We start from the raw sequence: 23,286 nt of genomic DNA, 5'->3' as shown, positions 1-23,286 counted from the left end.
AAACCGGGTTTCACAATGTGAGAGATTTTCCAGTAGTGTCCATTTAGCTGGAGTCTTACTGCTTTCTGAGGCCCCTGTCCCGTGTTATAAAAATTCAACACACCCCCGTAACACAAGTAATTTTTCTGTAGAAAATTGGTTCCACAATTAAACATATTGTTGTTTTATTTACTTCATTTGAAACTTGTTACTGATGCTGAGAAACAATTGTGTGAAGATGTGTAGATGTGAACTCTGAGATCTCAGTAGAAGGAGTCCCTCTGCTCCATTTACCAGATCCAGCAGCAAGTTCTGAGGGAGATTTCAGACAAAAAGGGAACTTGTTTGACAGAGGGAAGACTCTGGGTAAAAACAGACTGTGATCCAGTAACCAGGAGGGAGAATCAATCCCAGGGTGAGGATCCCTCTGTTAAAGCCCCTGATATGGAACAATGTATTTCCCATGTTGTCATTGGTGGTTGAGTCAGCCTGGTCAATGACACTGGATTTAAACATTGAGAACATCGAATGGGCTGAAACCCTGTCACTGGCCCTGTGCAATCTCACCCACCACACTGAAGGTAGTTTATCCATCTTATTGCTAAAGGGGGAAGCTCTGTGTCTTGGGAGGACAGTCACTGGAGACATTACCTGGAGACTGAATCAGTGGCTCTCAATGGCTCCAGTAGTGTCTTTAATTGTCACAGTTCCTACAAGGATGTGTGGAGTTTAAATTCTTGCTTTACACTCCTTCAACATGTTCCCTTTCTTTATATGGAGCTGTCCTAAATATCACATCATATTTAATATTAATTCACAGGGGCCACTGGGATTTGAAGCTCTTGTTCTGCTTTGCTTTATATTCAGGAGATTATCAACAGTTGTGTAAAGAGATTTCCATCACCCTGTGACTGTTAATCCTGATCTATAGTGGACATTTTGCAGTAGAGGCAGAAAGTATCAGGTGTGACATTGAGAACACAATATAAATGGATGGAACAGAGCGAGAGTTTAATCTGCCTCTCCTTGTTCAACAGATTCAATCATATAGGCTGCCAAGTGAAGGGGAATTGTCCCTGGATCATTTCTCTCTCCGTGTAGTTCAGGGTGAAGAACACTCCGGGACTCTGTTAAATCTCAGATCTTTCTAGCTTCAGTTCCCAGGGGAACCACTGGCAGCAACTTCTGGTTCCCATCACTGAGATTAAACCCCAGCTTTACTTTGTGTTAGCCTCTTTCTAACAGAGAAAGGGGAAGAGAGGAGTTCACTGTTGGGATATTGCAGACTGGGGATTGTCACTGGGCTCAGCTACTGACTGGGTGATATCGCAGAGCCCCACACCAGGCAGGGAATCAGAGACAATCCCCAGTGTAGGCTTTACTCATTGACCCTGTCAGACTCAACTTAAACAAGTGACTGAGTGGAGAGAGAGAAACTCAGACACAAAGTGCAGTTCCCTTTTTATGAAAACAGAAGTGAATACTCCCAACACCATCCCAATGTTCATGACACAGGGTAACAAAATTTAGGGATGAATTTTGTGCTCCAGTGGAAAGTGGGAATGCCAGCTTGGGGGAAGCTGGAGAATTCTGGCAGAGCCTCTGCCATGTAACCCGCCAGTGTAACGCTCATTTCCAATTTTGTAAGAGGAGGGAAGCACCATGACAACACTGATAATCCGACACCACGGCATCATCATGAGGAGAAACCTGCAAGGGGATTGTGTTTGAAGTGGGGGAAGACTGCAAGGGGATTGTGTTTGAAGTGGGGGAACTCTGCAAGGGGATTGTATTTGAAGTGGGGAAACTCTGCAAGGGGATTGTGTTTGAAGTGGGGTAACTCTGCAAGGAGATTGTGTTTGAAGTGGGGGAACTCTGCAAGAGGATTGGGTTTAAGGGGGGAACTCTGCAAGGGGATTGTGTTAGAAGGGGCGGAACTCAGCAAGGCGATTGTGTTTGAAGGGGGGAACTCTGCAAGGAGATTGTGTTTGAAGGGGGAACTCTGCAAGGGGATTGTGTTTGAAGGGGGGAACTCTGCAAGGGGATTGTGTTTGAAGAGGGGGTGAACTCTGCAAGGAGATTGTGTTTGAAGGGGGGAACTCTGCAAGGGGATTGTGTTTGAAGGGGGGAACTCTGTAAGGGGATTGTGTTTGAAGGGGGTGAACACTGCAAGGGGATTGTGTTTAAGGGGTGTAACTCTGCAAGGGAAATTTGTTTAAGGGGGGAACTCTGCAAGGGGATTGTGTTTGAAGGGGTGAACTCTGCAAGTGGATTCTGTTTAAGGGGTGTAACTCTGCAAGAGGATTTTGTTTGAAGGGGGGAACTCTGCAGTTGGATTGTGTTTGAAAGGGGGTGAACTCTGCAAGGAGATTGTGTTTGAAGGGGGTGAACTCTGCAAGGAGATTGTGTTTGAAGTGGGTGAACTCTGTAAGGGGATTGTGTTTGAAAGGTGGTGAACTCTGCAAGGGGATTGTGTTTGAAGGGGGTGAACTCTGCAAGGAGATTTTGTTTGAAGGGGGTGAACTCTGCAAGGAGATTGTGTTTGAAGGGCTTGAACTCTGCAAGGAGATTGTATTTGAAGGGGGTGAACTCTGTAAGGGGATTGTGTTTGAAGGGGGTGACCTCTGCAAGGGGATTGTGTTTGAAGATGGTGAACCCTGCAAGGGGATTGTGTTTAAGGGGGGAACTCTGCAAGGGGATTGTGTTTGAAGGGAGGAAACTCTGCTTGGAGATTGTGTTTAAGGGGGGCGGTGAAGTCTGCAAGGGGATTGTGTTTGAAGGGGGCGTGGAATTCTGCAAGGGGATTGTGTTTGAAGTGGGGGAACACTGCAAGGGGATTGTGTTTGAAGGGGGCGTGGAATTCTGCAAGGGGATTGTGTTTGAAGTGGGGGGAGCTCTGTAAGGGGATTGTGATTGATCAAGAGCCTTAAGCTTTGACCTTTTTACCATTATTACTCATTCTGGTTTTAAATATCTGCTGCACTCTTCTGCTTATATTTTCTGCCCCATCCTGTCACACTTTGATTCCCGTTCACCTCTTCACTACCCTGCACCTTTGCTCTCACGTTTCTTTTTGATTTTTTAAACTTCCCTTCAATTGAACCCTGACCCCCACTAATTACTTTAAAGTCCTATCTACAACCCTAGTTATATGATTTGCCAGGACACTGGTCCCAGTCTGGTTCAAGTGAAGCCCATCCCAACGGAACAGTTCTCTTTCCCCAGGACTGGTGCCAGTGCCCCATGAATCGAAACCCATTTCTCCCACACCAATCTTTGAGCCACCAGTTTACCTCTCAAATCTTATTTACCCTCCACCAATGTGCACGTGGCTCAGGTCGTAATCCGGAGATTATTACCTTTCTGGTTCTGCTTTTTAATTTAGCCTCAAGCTGCCCATAGTCCCTCAGCAGAACCTCTTTCCTAATTCTACCTATGTCGTCGGTATCTACGTAGACCATGTCAACTGCATCCTTTCCCTCCCACTCCAGCCCAGAAGAGATGTCCTTAATCTTGGCACCAGGTAGACAACACAGCCTTCGGGATTCCCTGTCTTTGCTGCATAGAACAGTATCTATTCCCCTCACTATACTATCCTCTATGACTACCACATTTCTCTTTTGTCTCCCCCCCCACCCCCCCCCCCCCCACCACCACTTGAATGACACTCTGAACCACGGTGCTGTGGTCAGTTTGCTCATCCTCCCTGCAGTCTGTGCCCTCATCCACACTGGGAGCAAGAACCTCGTACCTATTGGATAAGGGCACTGACCGAGGCTCCTCCAAAGCTAAATTCTGGATCCCGATACCTGCCTCATTCGCAGTCACACCCTGCTGTCCCTGACCACGGTCCAAATTGGATGTAAATAATCTAAGGGGTGTGACTGTCTCCTGAAACTAAGTGTCCAGGTAACTCTCCCCCTCCCTGATGTGTCGCAGTGTCTGCAGCTCGGACTCCAGCTCATCAACTCTGAGCCGAAGGTCCTCGAGCAGCCAACACTTGCTGCAGATGTGGTCACTGTGAATCACACCGGCGTCCACCAGCTCTCACAGACTGCAGTTGCAGCACATCTCCTGCCCAGCCATCTGTATTCCATTTAATTATTTAATTTGGATGTTAGACATTTTAAAAGTGAATTTCTTAACTGTACTCTTCAGCTGTAATAACGTCTCTTGTTTTAAACCACTTGGCGAAAAAGAGACACGGAAGAGATACCCACCAATCACCTACCTGTTTTCCTGTGACGTCACACTTCGGCTCTGACAGGTAGAAACAGGTGGAAAGGGCTCTCTGCCGCCGCTGCCTTTCTCACACAGGTCCGCTCTCCGTGCGCCGGGCCTCCCTCTCTGTCACCGGTTTGTATCTCTCTGCCGCCGCTGCCCTTCTCACACAGGTCCGCTCTCCGTGTGCCGAGCCTCCCTCTCTGTCACCGGTTTGTATCTCTCTGCCGCCGCTGCCCTTCTCACACAGGTCCGCACTCCGTGCGCCGGGCCTCCCTCTCTGTCACCGGTTTGAATCTCTCTGCAGCTGCCCTTCTCATTCAGGTCCGTTCTCTATGTTCTCCAGATGGGCTCAGATCCCAGAAAATTAAAGGAACGCGATCTGATCTCAGCGAATTAAAGGAATGGAATCAGCTCCCAGATACAGCACAGTGTAATCACAGATCTGAACATTAACCGAGTGGGAAGTTTCATGTTTAATAAGTAGTGGGTGAGGAGGTCAGACTGAAATTTGCTCTGAACATTTAGAATTTCACATCAGACTTTAAAAACTGCAAGTCAGGTGACCGGTGAACAGTTTATTCAGGTGAACAGTATAAATCAGGTGAACAATATAAATCAGCCGAACAGTGAACAGTTTATTCAGGCTAACAGTGAACAGTTTATTCAGGTTAACAGTGAACAGGAAACAGTGTAAGTCAGATGAACAGTTAACAGTCAGTCAGATGGAAGTAATTGCCTGAATAGGGGGTAAATGTGCTGAAACTGACTGAACAGTTGTAACTTGGATGTGATTCAGTGGGATATAAAAGTAAAAGATTTCTGCTGGAACACACAGTGTAACCACAGATTGCAACGGAAACTGAGAGGGAAGGTTAGAATTTAGTGAGAGTGGGAATTCAGTGTCGAGGGGAAAAGAGATACTTTTTGTCTTTAACACTTGTACTGGGTTGTGTAAGCGTGAGACAGTAAATGTTTAAAATTTTGTTTAGTCCTTTAGTGCTCGATGCAAGTTAGTGTGTATAATGTAAATAACTTAAAACAGAAGAAATAGTAATGACCAATGAATAAATATAGTGTAAGATAAGGTAAGGACCAAAGATAAAGAACTAAGATATCTAAACCGGGTTTCACAATGTGAGAGATTTTCCAGTAGTGTCCATTTAGCTGGAGTCTTACTGCTTTCTGAGGCCCCTGTCCCGTGTTATAAAAATTCCACACACCCCCGTAACACAGGGGTTGGGCGGCACAGTGGCGCAGTGGTTAGCACCGCAGCCTCACAGCTCCAGGGACCCGGGTTCGATTCCGGGTACTGCCTGTGTGGAGTTTGCAAGTTCTCCCTGTGTCTGCGTGGGTTTTCTCCGGGTGCTCCGGTTTCCTCCCACAAGCCAAAAGACTTGCAGGTTGATAGGTAAGTTGGCCATTATAAATTGTCACTAGTATAGGTAGGTGGTAGGGAAATATAGGGACAGGTGCGGATGTTTGGTAGGAATATGGGATTAGTGTAGGATTAGTATAAATGGGTGGTTGATGTTCGGCACAGACTCGGTGGGCCGAAGGGCCTGTTTCAGTGCTGTATCTCTAATCTAATCTAATCTAACAAGTAATTTTTCTGTAGAAAATTGGTTCCACAATTAAACATATTGTTGTTTTATTTACTTCATTTGAAACTTGTTACTGGTGCTGAGAAACAATTGAGTGAAGATGTGTAGATGTGAACTCCGAGATCTCAGTAGACGCAGTCCCTCTGCTCCATTTACCAGATTCACCAGCAGGTTCTGAAGGAGATTTCAGACAAAAAGGGAACTTGTTTGACAGAGGGAAGACTCTGGGTAAAAACAGATTGTGATCCAGTAACCAGGAGGGAGAATCAATCCCAGGGTGAGGATCCCTCTGTTAAAGCCCCTGATATGGAACAATGTATTTCCCATGTTGTCATTGGTGGTTGAGTCAGCCTGGTCAATGACACTGGATTTAAACATTGAGAACATCGAATGGGCTGAAACCCTGTCACTGGCCCTGTGTAACCTCACCCACCACACTGAAGGTAGTTTATCCATCTTATTGCTAAAGGGGGAAGCTCTGTGTCTTGGGAGGACAGTCACTGGAGACATTACCTGGAGACTGAATCAGTGGGAACCATCCCAGTTCCCTGTACTGGGAAATGGTCCCTGGACGCAGGGTAAGCTCCAGTGGGACGGACATTTGGACACATTTAGGGATCTGTAAGCCCGTGTTCTGTCAACATGTACCTAAACTCTCTCCAATCAGGTCACTAGAGTCTGTCTGTCAGGGATAGAGTTCACAATCTATATCTGGATCCTGTATGTGTTTCTTATCCCTGATTTATATGAACCATTGATCTCTCCCCTTCCCCTCTCCCATTCTGCTCCTACACTGCAGTGTCTGGCTCTCAATGACTCCAGTAGTGTCTTTAATTGTCACAGTTCCTACAAGGATGTGTGGAGTTTAAATTCTTGCTTTACACTCCTTCAACATGTTCCCTTTCTTTATATGGAGCTGTCCTAAACATCACATCATATTTAATATTAATTCACAGGGGCCACTGGGATTTGAGGCTCTTGTTCTGCTTTGCTTTATATTCAGGAGATTATCAACAGTTGTGTCAAGAGATTTCCATCACCCTGTGACTGTGAACCCTGATGTTCTATTGTGGACATTTTGCAGTAGAGGCAGAAAGTATCAGGTGTGACATTGAGAACACAATATACATGGATAGAACAGAGCGAGAGTTTAATCTGCCTCTCCTTGTTCAACAGATCCAATCATATAGGCTGCCAAGTGAAAGGGAATTGTCCCTGGATCATTTCTCTCTCCGTGTAGTTCAGGGTGAAGAACACTCCAGGACTCTGTTAAATCTCAGATCTTTCTAGCTTCAGTTCCCACGGGAACCACTGGCAGCAACGTCTGGTTCCCATCACTGAGATTAAACCCCAGCTTTAGTTTGTGTTAGCCTCTTTCTAACAGAGAAAGGGGAAGAGAGGAGTTCACTGTTGGGTTCTTGCAGACTGGGGATTGTCACTGGGCTCAGCTACTGACTGGGTGATATTGCAGAGCCCCACACCAGGCAGGGAATCAGAGACAATCCCCAGTGTAGGCTTTACTCATTGACCCTGTCAGACTCAACTTAAACAAGTGACTGAGTGGAGAGAGAGAAACTCAGACACAAAGTGAAGTTCCCTTTTTATTAAAACAGAAGTGAATACTCCCTGCACCATCCCAATGTTCATGACACAGGGTAACAAAACTTAGGGATGTATTTTATGCTCCTGTAGAAAGTGGGAATGCTGGCTTGGGGGAAGCTGGAGAATTCCGGCAGAGCCCCTCCCACGGAACCCGCTGCTGTAACGCTCATTTCCAATATTGTCAGAGGCGGGAAGCACCATGACAACACTGACAATCTGACACCACGGCATCATCATGAGGAGAAACCTGCAAGGGGATTGTGTTTGAATCATGGGGGGTGGGGGCGGGGGGGGGGGGGGGGGAGTGGGACTCTGCAAGGGGATTGTGTTTGAAGTGGGGGAACTCTGCAAGGGGATTGTGTTTGAAGTGGGGGAACTCTGCAAGGAGATTGTGCTTGAAGGGGTGAGGAACTCTGCAAGGGGATTGTGTTTGAAGGGGGTGAATTCTGCAAGGGGATTGTGTTTGAAGTGGGGGAACTCTGCAAGGGGATTGTGTTTGAAGGGGGTGAACTCTGCAAGGGGATTGTGTTTGAAGTGGGGGAACTCTGCAAGGGGATTGTGTTTGAAGGGGGTGAACTCTGCAAGGGGATTGTGTTTGAAGTGGGGGAACTCTGCAAAGGGATTGTGTTTGAAGGGGGTGAACTCTGCAAGAAGATTGTGTTTGAAGTGGGGGAACTCTGCAAAGGGATTGTGTTTGAAGGGGGTGAACTCTGCAAGGAGATTGTGTTTGAAGGGGGTGAACTGTGCAAGGGGATAGTGTTTGAAGTGGGGGAACACTGCAAGGGGATTGTGTTTGAAGGGGTGAGGTACTCTGCAAGGAGATTGTGTTTGAAGGGGGTGAACTGTGCAAGGGGATTGTGATTGAAGGGGGTGAACTCTGCAAGGGGATTGTGTTTGAAGGGGTGAGGAACTCTGCAAGGAGATTGTGTTTGAAGGGGGTGAACTGTGCAAGGGGATTGTGTTTGAAGTGGGGGAACTCTGCAAGGAGATTGTGTTTGAAGTGGGGGAACTCTGCAAAGGGATTGTGTTTGAAGTGGGGGAACTCTGCAAGGGGATTGTGTTTGAAGTGGGGCAACTCTGCAAAGGGATTGTGTTTGAAGGGGGTGAATTCTGCAAGGAGATTGTGTTTCAAGTGGGGGAACTCTGCAAAGGGATTGTGTTTGAAGGGGGTGAACTCTGCAAGGGGATTGTGTTTGAGGTGGGGGAACACTGCAAGGGGATTGTGTTTGAAGGGGGTGAACTCTGCAAGGGGATTGTGTTTGAAGGGGTGAGGAACTCTGCAAGGAGATTGTGTTTGAAGGGGGTGAACTGTGCAAGGGGATTGTGTTTGAAGTGGGGAAACACTGCAAGGGGATTGTGTTTGAATGGGGTGAACTCTGCAAGGGGATTGTGTTTGAAGGGGTGAGGAACTCTGCAAGGAGATTGTGTTTGAAGGGGGTGAACTCTGTAAGGGGATTGTGATTGATCAAGAGCCTTAAGCTTTGACCTTTTTACCATTATTACTCATTCTGGTTTTAAATATCTGCTGCACTCTTCTGCTTATATTTTCTGCCCCATCCTGTCGCACTTGGATTCCTGTTCACCTCTTCACTACCCTGCACCTTTGCTCTCACGTTTCTTCTTGATTTTTTAAACTTCCGTTCAATTGAACTCTGCCCCCCACTAATGACTTTAAAGTCCTATCTGCAACCCTAGTTATACGATTCGCCAGGACACTGGTCCCAGCATGGTTCAAATGAAGCCCATCCCAATGGAACAGTTCTCTTTCCCCAGTACTGGTGCCAGTGCCCCATGAATCGGAACCCATTTCTCCCACACCAATCTTTGAGCCACCTGTTTACCTCTCAAATCTTATTTACCCGACACCAATTTGCACGTGGCTCAAGTAGTAATCCGGAGATTATTATCATTGTGGTTCTGCTTTTTAATTTAGCCCTGAGGTGCTCATAGTCCCTCAGCAGAACCTCTTTCCTAATTCTACCTATGTCGTTGGTGCCAACGTGGACCATGACAACTGGATCCTTTCCCTCCCACTCCAAGTTCCTCTCCAGCCCAGAAGAGATGTCCTTAATCTTGGCACCAGGTAGGCAACACTGCCTTCGGGATTCCCTGTCTTTGCTGCAGAGAACAGTATCTATTCCCCTCACTATACTATCCTCTATGACTACCACATTTCTCTTCTCTCCCTCCCCCACCCCCCCCCCACCACTTGAATGGTACTCTGAACCACGGTGCTGTGGTCAGTTTGCTCATCCTCCCTGTAGTCTGTGCTCTCGTCCACACTGGGAGCAAGAACCTCGTACCTATGGGATAAGGGCACTGGCTGAGGCTCCTCCAAAGCTAAATTCTTGATCCCGATACCTGCCTCACTCGTCGTCACACCCTCCTGTCCCTGACCACGGTCCAGATTGGATGTAATTAAGATAAAGGGTGTGACTGTCTCCTGAAACACAGTGTCCAGCTAACTCTCCCCATCCCTGATGTGTCACAGTGTCTGCAGCTCGGACTCCAGCTCATCAACACTGAGCCGAAGGTCCTCGAGCAGCCAACACTTGCTGCAGATGTGGTCACTGTGAATCACACCGGCGTCCACCAGCTCTCACAGACTGCAGTTGCAACACATCTCCTGCCCAGCCATCTGTATTCCATTTAATTATTTAATTTGGATGTTAAACATTTTAAAGGTGAATTTCTTAACTGTACTCTTCAGCTGTAATAACGTCTCTTGTTTTAAACCGCTTGGCGAAAAAGAGACACGGAAGAGATACCCACCAATCACCTACCTGTTTTCCTGTGACGTCACACTTCGGCTATGACAGGTAGAAACAGGTAGAAAGGGCTCTCTGCCGCCGGTGCCTTTCTCACACAGGTCCGCTCTCCGTGTGCCGGGCCTCCCTCTCTGCCGCCGCTGCCTTTCTCACACAGGTCCGCTCTCCGTGTGCCGGGCCTCCCTCTCTGCCGCCGCTGCCTTTCTCACACAGGTCCGCTCTCCGTGTGCCGGGCCTCCCTTTCTGTCACCGGTTTGAATCTCTCTGCAGCTGCCCTTCTCATTCAGGTCCGTTCTCTATGTTCTCCAGATGGGCTCAGATCCCAGAAAATTAAAGGAACGCGATCTGATCTCAGCGAATTAAAGGAATGGGATCAGATCCCTGTAAATATAAAGAATGGGATCAGCTCCCAGATACAGCACAGTGTAATCACAGATCTGAACATTAACCGAGTGGGAAGTTTCATGTTTAATAAGTGGTGGGTGAGGAGGTCAGACTGAAATTTGCTCTGAACATTTAGAATTTCACTTCAGACTTTTACAACTGCAAGTCAGGTGACCGGTGAACAGTATAAGTCAGGTGAACAGTATAAGTCAGGTGAACAGTATAAATCAGGTGCACAGTGAACAGTATAAATCAGGTGACGGGTGAACAGTTTATTCAGGCTAACAATGAACAGTATAAATCAGGTGTACAGTGAACAGTATAAATCAGGATAACAGTGAACAGTTTATTCAGGTGAACAGTGAACAGGAAACAGTGTAAGTCAGATGAACAGTTAACAGTCAATCAGATGGAAGTAATTGCCTGAACAGGGGGTAAATGTGCTGAAACTGACTGAACAGTTGTAACTTGGATGTGATTCAGTGGGATATAAAAGTAAAAGATTTCTGCTGGAACACACAGTGTAACCACAGATTGCAACGGAAACTGAGAGGGAAGGTGAGAATTTAGTGAGAGTGGGAATTCAGTGCAGAGGGGAGAAGAAATGCTTTTTGTCTTTAACACTTGTACTGGGTTGTGTAAGCGTGAGACAGTAAATGTTTAAAATTTTGTTTAGTCCTTTAGTGCTCGATGCAAGTTAGTGTGTATAATTTAAATAACTTAAAACAGAAGAAATAGTAATGACCAATGAATAAATATAGTGTAAGATAAGGTAAGGACCAAAGATAAAGAACTAAGATATCTAAACTGGATTTCACAATGTGAGAGATTTTCCAGTAGTGTCCATTTAGCTGGAGTCTTACTGCTTTCTGAGGCCCCTGTCCCGTGTTATAAAAATTCCACACACCCCCGTAACACAAGTAATTTTTCTGTGGAAAATTGGTTCCACAATTAAACATATTGTTGTTTTCTTTACTTCATTTGAAACTTGTTACTGGTGCTGAGAAACAATTGAGTGAAGATGTGTAGATGTGAACTCTGAGATCTCAGTAGAAGGAGTCCCTCTGCTCCATTTACCAGATTCACCAGCAGGTTCTGAAGGAGATTTCAGACAAAAAGGGAAATTGTTTGACAGAGGGAAGACTCTGGGTAAAAACAGACTGTGATCCAGTAACCAGGAGGGAGAATCAATCCCAGGGTGAGGGACAGGGCCCTCAACCGTGTCCGACCCATTCCCCGCACCTCTACCCTCACCCCTTCCCCTCCCTCCCAGAACCGTGACAGGGTTCCCCTTGTCCTCACTTTTCATCCTACCAGCCTCCATATCCAAAGGATCATCCTCCGCCATTTTCGCCACCTCCAGCGTGATGCCACTACCAGTCGCATCTTCCCCTCCCTTCCCCTGTCAGCATTCCAAAGGGATCGTTCCCTCCGCGACACCCTGGTCCACTCCTCCATTACCCCCACCACCTCGTCCCCGTCCCAGGGCACCTTCCCTTGCAATCGCAGGAGGTGTAATACCTGCCCATTTACCTCCTCTCTCCTCACTATCCCAGGCCCCAAACACTCCTTTCAGGTGAAGCAGCGATTTACTTGTACTTCTTTCAATGTAGTATACTGTATTCGCTGCTCACAGTGTGGTCTCCTCTACATTGGGGAGACCAAGCGCAGACTGGGTGACCGCTTTGCGGAACATCTCCGCTCAGTCCGCAAGCAGGACCCTGAGCTTCCGGTTGCTTGCCATTTCAACACTCCCCCCTGCTCTCATGCTCACATCTCTGTCCTGGGATTGCTGCAGTGTTCCAGTGAACATCAACACAAGCTCGAGGAACAGCATCTCATCTACCGATTAGGCACACTACAGCCTGCCGGACTGAACATTGAGTTCAATAATTTCAGAGCATGACAGCCCCCCATTTTACTTTCAGTTTTAGTCATTTTTAGTTATTTATTTTTTTCTTCCTTTTTTTTACATTCCTTTTTACATTTTTTACAATCTTCTTTTGCATTTATTTCATTTCATCTTAGTTTGTTCAGTTTGCTTACCCATTGTTTTTTTCAGGTTGTTTTTCTTCAGGTTTGCACTTGCTGCTGTTCAATATTCAGTATATTCACACCTAATCTGTACTAATGCTTTGTCTTTCAACACACCATTAACATATTGTTTGCCTTTGCTCCATGACCTTTTGGTCAGCTATGTGGCCTGGTCCAATCTGCACCTTCTCCTTTGTTATCTCTTGCCCAACCCCCACCTCACTTGTTTATAATCTGTGACTTTTCTAATATTTGTCAGTTCCGAAGAAGGGTCACTGACCCGAAACGTTAACTCTGCTTCTCTTTCCACAGATGCTGCCAGACCTGCTGAGTGATTCCAGCATTTCTTGTTTTTGTTTCAGATTTCCAGCATCCGCAGTATTTTGCTTTTATACCAGGGTGAGGATCCCTCTGTTAAAGCCCCTGATATGGAACAATGTATTTCCCATGTTGTAGTTGGTGGTTGAGTCAGCCTGGTTACTGACACTGGATTTAAACATTGAGAACATCGAATGGGCTGAAACCCTGTCACTGGCCCTGTGTAACCTCACCCACCACACTGAAGGCAGTTTATCCATCTTATTGCTAAAGGGGGAAGCTCTGTGTCTTGGGAGGACAGTCACTGGAGACATTACCTGGAGACTGAATCAGTGGGAACCATCCCAGTTCCCTGTACTGGGAAATGGTCCCTGGACGCAGGGTAAACTCCAGTGGGACGGACATTTGGACACATTTAGGGATCTGTAAGCCCGTGTTCTGTCAACATGTACCTAAACTCTCTCCAATCAGGTCACGAGAGTCTGTCTGTCAGGGATAGAGTTCACAATCTATATCTAGATCCTGTATGTGTTTCTTATCCCTGATTTATATGAACCATTGATCTCTCCCTTTCCCCTCTCCCATTCTGCTCCTACACTGCAGTGTCTGGCTCTCAATGACTCCAGTAGTGTCTTTAATTGTCACAGTTCCTACAAGGATGTGTGGAGTTTAAATTCTTGCTTTACACTCCTTCAACATGTTCCCTTTCTTTATATGGAGCTGTCCTAAATATCACATCATATTTAATATTAATTCACAGGGGCCACTGGGATTTGAGGCTCTTGTTCTGCTTTGCTTTATATTAAGGAGATTATCAACAGTTGTGTAAAGAGATTTCCATCACCCTGTGACTGTTAATCCTGATGTTCTATTGTGGACATTTTGCAGTAGAGGCAGAAAGTATCAGGTGTGACATTGAGAACACAATATAAATGGATGGAACGGAGCGAGAGTTTAATCTGCCTCTCCTTGTTCAACAGATCCAATCATATAGACTGCCAAGTGAAGGGAATTGTCCCTGGATCATTACTGTCTCCGTGTAGTTCAGGGTGAAGAACACTCCAGGACTCTGTTAAATCTCAGATCTTTCTAGCTTCAGTTCCCAGGGGAACCATTGGCAGCAACTTCTGGTTCCCATCACTGAGATTAAACCCCAGCTTTAGTTTGTGTTAGCCTCTTTCTAACAGAGAAAGGGGAAGAGAGGAGTTCACTGTTGGGATATTGCAGACGGGGGATTGTCACTGGGCTCAGCTACTGACTGGGTGATATCGCAGAGCCCCACACCAGGCAGGGAATCAGAGACAATCCCCAGTGTAGGCTTTACTCATTGACCCTGTCAGACTCAACTTAAACAAGTGACTGAGTGGAGAGAGAGAAACTCAGACACAAAGTGCAGTTCCCTTTTTATTAAAACAGAAGTGAATACTCCCTACACCATCCCAATGTTAATGACACAGGTTCACAAAACTTAAGGATGAATTTTATGCTCCAGTAGAAAGTGGGAATGTTGGCTTGGGGGAAGCTGGAGAATTCCGGCAGAGCCCCTCCCACGGAACCCGCCGCTGTCACGCTCATTTCCAATTTTGTCAGAGGTGGGAAGCACCATGACAACACTGACAATCCGACATGATGGCATCATCATGAGGAGAAACCTGCAAGAGGATTGTGTTTGAAGAGGGTGAACTCTGCAAGGGGATTGTATTTGAATGGGGGGAACCCTGCAAGGGGATTGTGTTTGAAGTGGGGGGGGGGGGAATCTGCAACGGGATTGTGTTTGAAGAGGGTGAACTCTGCAAGGCGATTGTGTTTGAATGGGGGGAACTCTGCAAGTGGATTGTGTTTGAAGGGGGGGAACTCTGCAAGTGGATTGTGTTTGAAGGGGGGGAACTCTGTAAGGGGATTGTGTTTGAAGGGGGGGAACTCTGCAAGGGGATTGTGTTTGAAGGGGGGAACTCTGCAAGGGGATTGTGTTTGAAGGGGGGGAACTCTGTAAGGGGATTGTGTTTGAAGGGGGGGAACTCTGCAAGGGGATTGTGTTTGAAGGGGGGGAACTCTACAAGGGGATTGTGTTTGACGGGGGGGAGCTCTACAAGTGGATTCTGTTTGAAGGGGGGGAACTCTGTCAGGGGATGGTGTTTGAAGTGGGGTGAACTCTGCAAGGGGATTGTGTTTGACGGGGGGGAACTCTGGAAGGGGATTGTGTTTGATGGGGGGGGGAACTCTGCAAGGGGATTGTGTTTGACGGGGGTGATATCTGCAAGGAGATTGTGTTTGACGGGGTGAACTCTGCAAGGGGATTGTGTTTGAAGTGTTGTGAACTCTGCAAGGGGATTGTGTTTGAAGGGGGGGGAAATCTGGAAGGGGATTGTGTTTGACAGGGGGGTGAACTCTGCAAGGGGATTGTGTTTGACGGGGGGGGGGGAACTCTGGAAGCAGATTGTGTTTGATAGGGGGGAACTCTGCAAGGGGATTGTGTTTGAAGGGGGTGAACTGTGCAAGGGGATTGTGTTTGAAGTGGGGGAACACTGCAAGGGGATTGTGTTCGAAGGGGTGAGGAACTTTGCAAGGGGATTGTGTTTGAAGGGGGTGAACTCTGTAAGGGGATTGTGATTGATCAAGAGCCTTAAGCTTTGACCTTTTTACCATTATTACTCATTCTGGTTTTAAATATCTGCTGCACTCTTCTGCTTATATTTTCTGCCCCATCCTGTCGCACTTGGATTCCTGTTCACCTCTTCACTACCCTGCACCTTTGCTCTCACGTTTCTTCTTGATTTTTTAAACTTCCGTTCAATTGAACTTTGCCCCCCACTAATGACTTTAAAGTCCTATCTGCAACCCTAGTTATACGATTCGCCAGGACACTGGTCCCAGCATGGTTCAAATGAAGCCCATCCCAACGGAACAGTTCTCTTTCCCCAGTACTGGTGCCAGTGCCCCATGAATCGAAACCCATTTCTCCCACACCAATCTTTGAGCCACCTGTTTACCTCTCTAATCTTATTTACCCGACACCAATTTGCACGTGGCTCAAGTAGTAATCCGGAGATTATTATCATTGTGGTTCTGCTTTTTAATTTAGCCCTGAGGTGCTCATAGTCCCTCAGAAGAACCTCTTTCCTAATTCCACCTATGTCGTTGGTGCCTATGTGGACCATGACAACTGGATCCTTTCCCTCCCACTCCAAGTTCCTCTCCAGCCCAGAAGAGATGTCCTTAATCTTGGCACCAGGTAGGCAACACTGCCTTCGGGATTCCCTGTCTTTGCTGCAGAGAACAGTATCTATTCCCCTCACTATACTATCCTCTATGACTACCACATTTCTCTTCTCTCCCCCCCCCCCCCCCACCACTTGAATGGTACTCTGAACCACGGTGCTGTGGTCAGTTTGCTCATCCTCCCTGTAGTCCGTGCTCTCGTCCACACTGGGAGCAAGAACCTCGTACCTATTGGATAAGGGCACAGACCGAGGCCTCCTCCAAAGCTAAATTCTGGATCCCGATACCTGCCTCACTCGCAGTCACACCCTCCTGTCCCTGACCACGGTCCAGATTGGATGTAATTAAGATAAAGGGTGTGACTGTCTCCTGAAACACAGTGTCCAGCTAACTCTCCCCGTCCCTGATGTGTCACAGTGTCTGCAGCTCGGACTCCAGCTCATCAACACTGAGCCGAAGGTCCTCGAGCAGCCAACACTTGCTGCAGATGTGGTCACCGTGAATCACACCGGCGTCCACCAGCTCTCACAGACTGCAGTTGCAGCACATCTCCTGCCCAGCCATCTGTATTCCATTTAATTATTTAATTTGGATGTTAAACATTTTTAATTTGAATTTCTTAACTGTACTCTTCAGCTGTAATAACGTCTCTTGTTTTAAACCGCTTGGCGAAAAAGAGACACGGAAGAGATACCCACCAATCACCTACCTGTTTTCCTGTGACGTCACACTTCGGCTATGACAGGTAGAAACAGGTAGAAAGGGCTCTCTGCCGCCGGTGCCTTTCTCACACAGGTCCGCTCTCCGTGTGCCGGGCCTCCCTCTCTGCCGCCGCTGCCTTTCTCACACAGGTCCGCTCTCCGTGTGCCGGGCCTCCCTCTCTGCCGCCGCTGCCTTTCTCACACAGGTCCGCTCTCCGTGTGCCGGGCCTCCCTCTCTGCCGCCGCTGCCTTTCTCACACAGGTCCGCTCTCCGTGTGCCGGGCCTCCCTCTCTGCCGCCGCTGCCTTTCTCACACAGGTCCGCTCTCCGTGTGCCGGGCCTCCCTTTCTGTCACCGGTTTGAATCTCTCTGCAGCTGCCCTTCTCATTCAGGTCCGTTCTCTATGTTCTCCAGATGGGCTCAGATCCCAGAAAATTAAAGGAACGCGATCTGATCTCAGCGAATTAAAGGAATGGGATCAGATCCCTGTAAATTTAAAGAATGGGATCAGCTCCCAGATACAGCACAGTGTAATCACAGATCTGAACATTAACCGAGTGGGAAGTTTCATGTTTAATAAGTGGTGGGTGAGGAGGTCAGACTGAAATTTGCTCTGAACATTTAGAATTTCACATCAGACTTTTACAACTGCAAGTCAGGTGACCGGTGAACAGTATAAGTCAGGTGAACAGTATAAATCAGGTGACGGGTGAACAGTTTATTCAGGCTAACAATGAACAGTATAAATCAGGTGTACAGTGAACAGTATAAATCAGGATAACAGTGAACAGTTTATTCAGGTGAACAGTGAACAGGAAACAGTGTAAGTCAGATGAACAGTTAACAGTCAATCAGATGGAAGTAATTGCCTGAACAGGGGGTAAATGTGCTGAAACTGACTGAACAGTTGTAACTTGGATGTGATTCAGTGGGATATAAAAGTAAAAGATTTCTGCTGGAACACACAGTGTAACCACAGATTGCAACGGAAACTGAGAGGGAAGGTGAGAATTTAGTGAGAGTGGGAATTCAGTGCAGAGGGGAGAAGAAATGCTTTTTGTCTTTAACACTTGTACTGGGTTGTGTAAGCGTGAGACAGTAAATGTTTAAAATTTTGTTTAGTCCTTTAGTGCTCGATGCAAGTTAGTGTGTATAATTTAAATAACTTAAAACAGATGAAATAGTAATGACCAATGAATAAATATAGTGTAAGATAAGGTAAGGACCAAAGATAAAGAATTAAGATATCTAAACTGGATTTCACAATGTGAGAGATTTTCCAGTAGTGTCCATTTAGCTGGAGTCTTACTGCTTTCTGAGGCCCCTGTCCCGTGTTATAAAAATTCCACACACCCCCGTAACACAAGTAATTTTTCTGTGGAAAATTGGTTCCACAATTAAACATATTGTTGTTTTCTTTACTTCATTTGAAACTTGTTACTGGTGCTGAGAAACAATTGAGTGAAGATGTGTAGATGTGAACTCTGAGATCTCAGTAGAAGGAGTCCCTCTGCTCCATTTACCAGATTCACCAGCAGGTTCTGAAGGAGATTTCAGACAAAAAGGGAAATTGTTTGACAGAGGGAAGACTCTGGGTAAAAACAGACTGTGATCCAGTAACCAGGAGGGAGAATCAATCCCAGAGTGAGGGACAGGGCCCTCAACCGTGTCCGACCCATTCCCCGCACCTCTACCCTCACCCCTTCCCCTCCCTCCCAGAACCGTGACAGGGTTCCCCTTGTCCTCACTTTTCATCCCACCAGCCTCCATATCCAAAGGATCATCCTCCGCCATTTTCGCCACCTCCAGCGTGATGCCACTACCAGTCGCATCTTCCCCTCCCTTCCCCTGTCAGCATTCCAAAGGGATCGTTCCCTCCGCGACACCCTGGTCCACTCCTCCATTACCCCCACCACCTCGTCCCCGTCCCAGGGCACCTTCCCTTGCAATCGCAGGAGGTGTAATACCTGCCCATTTACCTCCTCTCTCCTCACTATCCCAGGCCCCAAACACTCCTTTCAGGTGAAGCAGCGATTTACTTGTACTTCTTTCAATGTAGTATACTGTATTCGCTGCTCACAGTGTGGTCTCCTCTACATTGGGGAGACCAAGCGCAGACTGGGTGACCGCTTTGCGGAACATCTCCGCTCAGTCCGCAAGCAGGACCCTGAGCTTCCGGTTGCTTGCCATTTCAACACTCCCCCCTGCTCTCATGCTCACATCTCTGTCCTGGGATTGCTGCAGTGTTCCAGTGAACATCAACACAAGCTCGAGGAACAGCATCTCATCTACCGATTAGGCACACTACAGCCTGCCGGACTGAACATTGAGTTCAATAATTTCAGAGCATGACAGCCCCCCATTTTACTTTCAGTTTTAGTCATTTTTAGTTATTTTTTTTTCTTCCTTTTTTTTACATTCCTTTTTACATTTTTTACAATCTTTTTTTGCATTTATTTCATTTCATCTTAGTTTGTTCAGTTTGCTTACCCACTGTTTTTTTCAGGTTGTTTTTCTTCAGGTTTGCACTTGCTGCTGTTCAATATTCAGTATATTCACACCTAATCTGTACTAATGCTTTGTCTTTCAACACACCATTAACATATTGTTTGCCTTTGCTCCATGACCTTTTGGTCAGCTATGTGGCCTGGTCCAATCTGCACCTTCTCCTTTGTTATCTCTTGCCCAACCCCCACCTCACTTGTTTATAATCTGTGACTTTTCTAATATTTGTCAGTTCCGAAGAAGGGTCATTGACCCGAAACGTTAACTCTGCTTCTCTTTCCACAGATGCTGCCAGACCTGCTGAGTGATTCCAGCATTTCTTGTTTTTGTTTCAGATTTCCAGCATCCGCAGTATTTTGCTTTTATACCAGGGTGAGGATCCCTCTGTTAAAGCCCCTGATATGGAACAATGTATTTCCCATGTTGTAGTTGGTGGTTGAGTCAGCCTGGTTACTGACACTGGATTTAAACATTGAGAACATCGAATGGGCTGAAACCCTGTCACTGGCCCTGTGTAACCTCACCCACCGCACTGAAGGTAGATTATCCATCTTATTGCTAAAGGGGGAAGCTCTGTGTCTTGGGAGGACAGTCACTGGAGACATTACCTGGAGACTGAATCAGTGGGAACCATCCCAGTTCCCTGTACTGGGAAATGGTCCCTGGACGCAGGGTAAGCTCCAGTGGGACGGACATTTGGACACATTTAGGGATCTGTAAGCCCGTGTTCTGTCAACATGTACCTAAACTCTCTCCAATCAGGTCACGAGAGTCTGTCTGTCAGGGATAGAGTTCACAATCTATATCTAGATCCTGTATGTGTTTCTTATCCCTGATTTATATGAACCATTGATCTCTCCCTTTCCCCTCTCCCATTCTGCTCCTACACTGCAGTGTCTGGCTCTCAATGACTCCAGTAGTGTCTTTAATTGTCACAGTTCCTACAAGGATGTGTGGAGTTTAAATTCTTGCTTTACACTCCTTCAACATGTTCCCTTTCTTTATATGGAGCTGTCCTAAATATCACATCATATTTAATATTAATTCACAGGGGCCACTGGGATTTGAGGCTCTTGTTCTGCTTTGCTTTATATTAAGGAGATTATCAACAGTTGTGTAAAGAGATTTCCATCACCCTGTGACTGTTAATCCTGATGTTCTATTGTGGACATTTTGCAGTAGAGGCAGAAAGTATCAGGTGTGACATTGAGAACACAATATAAATGGATGGAACGGAGCGAGAGTTTAATCTGCCTCTCCTTGTTCAACAGATCCAATCATATAGGCTGCCAAGTGAAGGGGAATTGTCCCTGGATCATTACTGTCTCCGTGTAGTTCAGGGTGAGGAACACTCCAGGACTCTGTTAAATCTCAGATCTTTCTAGCTTCAGTTCCCAGGGGAACCATTGGCAGCAACTTCTGGTTCCCATCACTGAGATTAAACCCCAGCTTTAGTTTGTGTTAGCCTCTTTCTAACAGAGAAAGGGGAAGAGAGGAGTTCACTGTTGGGATATTGCAGACGGGGGATTGTCACTGGGCTCAGCTACTGACTGGGTGATATCGCAGAGCCCCACACCAGGCAGGGAATCAGAGACAATCCCCAGTGTCGGCTTTACTCATTGACCCTGTCAGACTCAACTTAAACAAGTGACTGAGTGGAGAGAGAGAAACTCAGACACAAAGTGCAGTTCCCTTTTTATTAAAACAGAAGTGAATACTCCCTACACCATCCCAATGTTAATGACACAGGTTCACAAAACTTAAGGATGAATTTTATGCTCCAGTAGAAAGTGGGAATGTTGGCTTGGGGGAAGCTGGAGAATTCCGGCAGAGCCCCTCCCACGGAACCCGCCGCTGTCACGCTCATTTCCAATTTTGTCAGAGGTGGGAAGCACCATGACAACACTGACAATCCGACATGATGGCATCATCATGAGGAGAAACCTGCAAGAGGATTGTGTTTGAAGAGGGTGAACTCTGCAAGGGGATTGTATTTGAATGGGGGGAACCCTGCAAGGGGATTGTGTTTGAAGTGGGGGGGGGGGAATCTGCAACGGGATTGTGTTTGAAGAGGGTGAACTCTGCAAGGCGATTGTGTTTGAATGGGGGGAACTCTGCAAGTGGATTGTGTTTGAAGGGGGGGAACTCTGCAAGTGGATTGTGTTTGAAGGGGGGGAACTCTGTAAGGGGATTGTGTTTGAAGGGGGGGAACTCTGCAAGGGGATTGTGTTTGAAGGGGGGAACTCTGCAAGGGGATTGTGTTTGAAGGGGGGGAACTCTGTAAGGGGATTGTGTTTGAAGGGGGGGAACTCTGCAAGGGGATTGTGTTTGAAGGGGGGGAACTCTACAAGGGGATTGTGTTTGACGGGGGGGAGCTCTGCAAGTGGATTCTGTTTGAAGGGGGGGAACTCTGTCAGGGGATGGTGTTTGAAGTGGGGTGAACTCTGCAAGGGGATTGTGTTTGACGGGGGGGAACTCTGGAAGGGGATTGTGTTTGATGGGGGGGAACTCTGCAAGGGGATTGTGTTTGACGGGGGTGATATCTGCAAGGAGATTGTGTTTGACGGGGTGAACTCTGCAAGGGGATTGTGTTTGAAGTGTTGTGAACTCTGCAAGGGGATTGTGTTTGAAGGGGGGGGAAATCTGGAAGGGGATTGTGTTTGACAGGGGGGTGAACTCTGCAAGGGGATTGTGTTTGACGGGGGGGGGGAACTCTGGAAGCAGATTGTGTTTGATAGGGGGGAACTCTGCAAGGGGATTGTGTTTGAAGGGGGTGAACTGTGCAAGGGGATTGTGTTTGAAGTGGGGGAACACTGCAAGGGGATTGTGTTCGAAGGGGTGAGGAACTCTGCAAGGGGATTGTGTTTGAAGGGGGTGAACTCTGTAAGGGGATTGTGATTGATCAAGAGCCTTAAGCTTTGACCTTTTTACCATTATTACTCATTCTGGTTTTAAATATCTGCTGCACTCTTCTGCTTATATTTTCTGCCCCATCCTGTCGCACTTGGATTCCTGTTCACCTCTTCACTACCCTGCACCTTTGCTCTCACGTTTCTTCTTGATTTTTTAAACTTCCGTTCAATTGAACTCTGCCCCCCACTAATGACTTTAAAGTCCTATCTGCAACCCTAGTTATACGATTCGCCAGGACACTGGTCCGAGCATGGTTCAAATGAAGCCCATCCCAATGGAACAGCTCTCTTTCCCCAGTACTGGTGCCAGTGCCCCATGAATCGGAACCCATTTCTCCCACACCAATCTTTGAGCCACCTGTTTACCTCTCAAATCTTATTTACCCGACACCAATTTGCACGTGGCTCAAGTAGTAATCCGGAGATTATTATCATTGTGGTTCTGCTTTTTAATTTAGCCCTGAGGTGCTCATAGTCCCTCAGCAGAACCTCTTTCCTAATTCTACCTATGTCGTTGGTGCCAACGTGGACCATGACAACTGGATCCTTTCCCTCCCACTCCAAGTTCCTCTCCAGCCCAGAAGAGATGTCCTTAATCTTGGCACCAGGTAGGCAACACTGCCTTCGGGATTCCCTGTCTTTGCTGCAGAGAACAGTATCTATTCCCCTCACTATACTATCCTCTATGACTACCACATTTCTCTTCTCTCCCTCCCCCACCCCCCCCCCCACCACTTGAATGGTACTCTGAACCACGGTGCTGTGGTCAGTTTGCTCATCCTCCCTGTAGTCCGTGCTCTCGTCCACACTGGGAGCAAGAACCTCGTACCTATTGGATAAGGGCACTGGCTGAGGCTCCTCCAAAGCTAAATTCTTGATCCCGATACCTGCCTCACTCGTAGTCACACTCTCCTGTCCCTGACCACGGTCCAGATTGGATGTAATTAAGATAAAGGGTGTGACTGTCTCCTGAAACACAGTGTCCAGCTAACTCTCCCCGTCCCTGATGTGTCACAGTGTCTGCAGCTCGGACTCCAGC

General features: G+C 47.0%; 1 protein-coding gene across 2 annotated transcripts in view; it reads right to left on the bottom strand.

The window, feature by feature from the left end:
* Nucleotides 1-23,286, bottom strand: part of LOC137345668 (major histocompatibility complex class I-related gene protein-like) — a 203,751-nt gene that overhangs the window by 5,579 nt on the left and 174,886 nt on the right. Inside the window, exon 6 of one of the 2 annotated variants that reach the window (XM_068008931.1) lies at nt 4,873-5,978. The exons of the other annotated variant lie outside the window; for it this stretch is intronic. Coding sequence (XP_067865032.1) covers nt 5,875-5,978 — 104 coding nt within the window. The 3' untranslated portion in view covers nt 4,873-5,874. Of the gene's footprint in view, nt 1-4,872; nt 5,979-23,286 lie in introns of those variants that run through there. 2 annotated transcript variants of the gene reach the window in all.

This window comes from Heterodontus francisci, chromosome 29 (genome assembly GCF_036365525.1).
Source record: "Heterodontus francisci isolate sHetFra1 chromosome 29, sHetFra1.hap1, whole genome shotgun sequence".
In the NCBI taxonomy this organism is placed as follows: Eukaryota; Metazoa; Chordata; class Chondrichthyes; order Heterodontiformes; family Heterodontidae; genus Heterodontus; species Heterodontus francisci.
The sequence above is the reverse complement of the archived record's forward strand: the minus strand, read 5'-3'. Positions and strand labels throughout refer to the sequence as shown.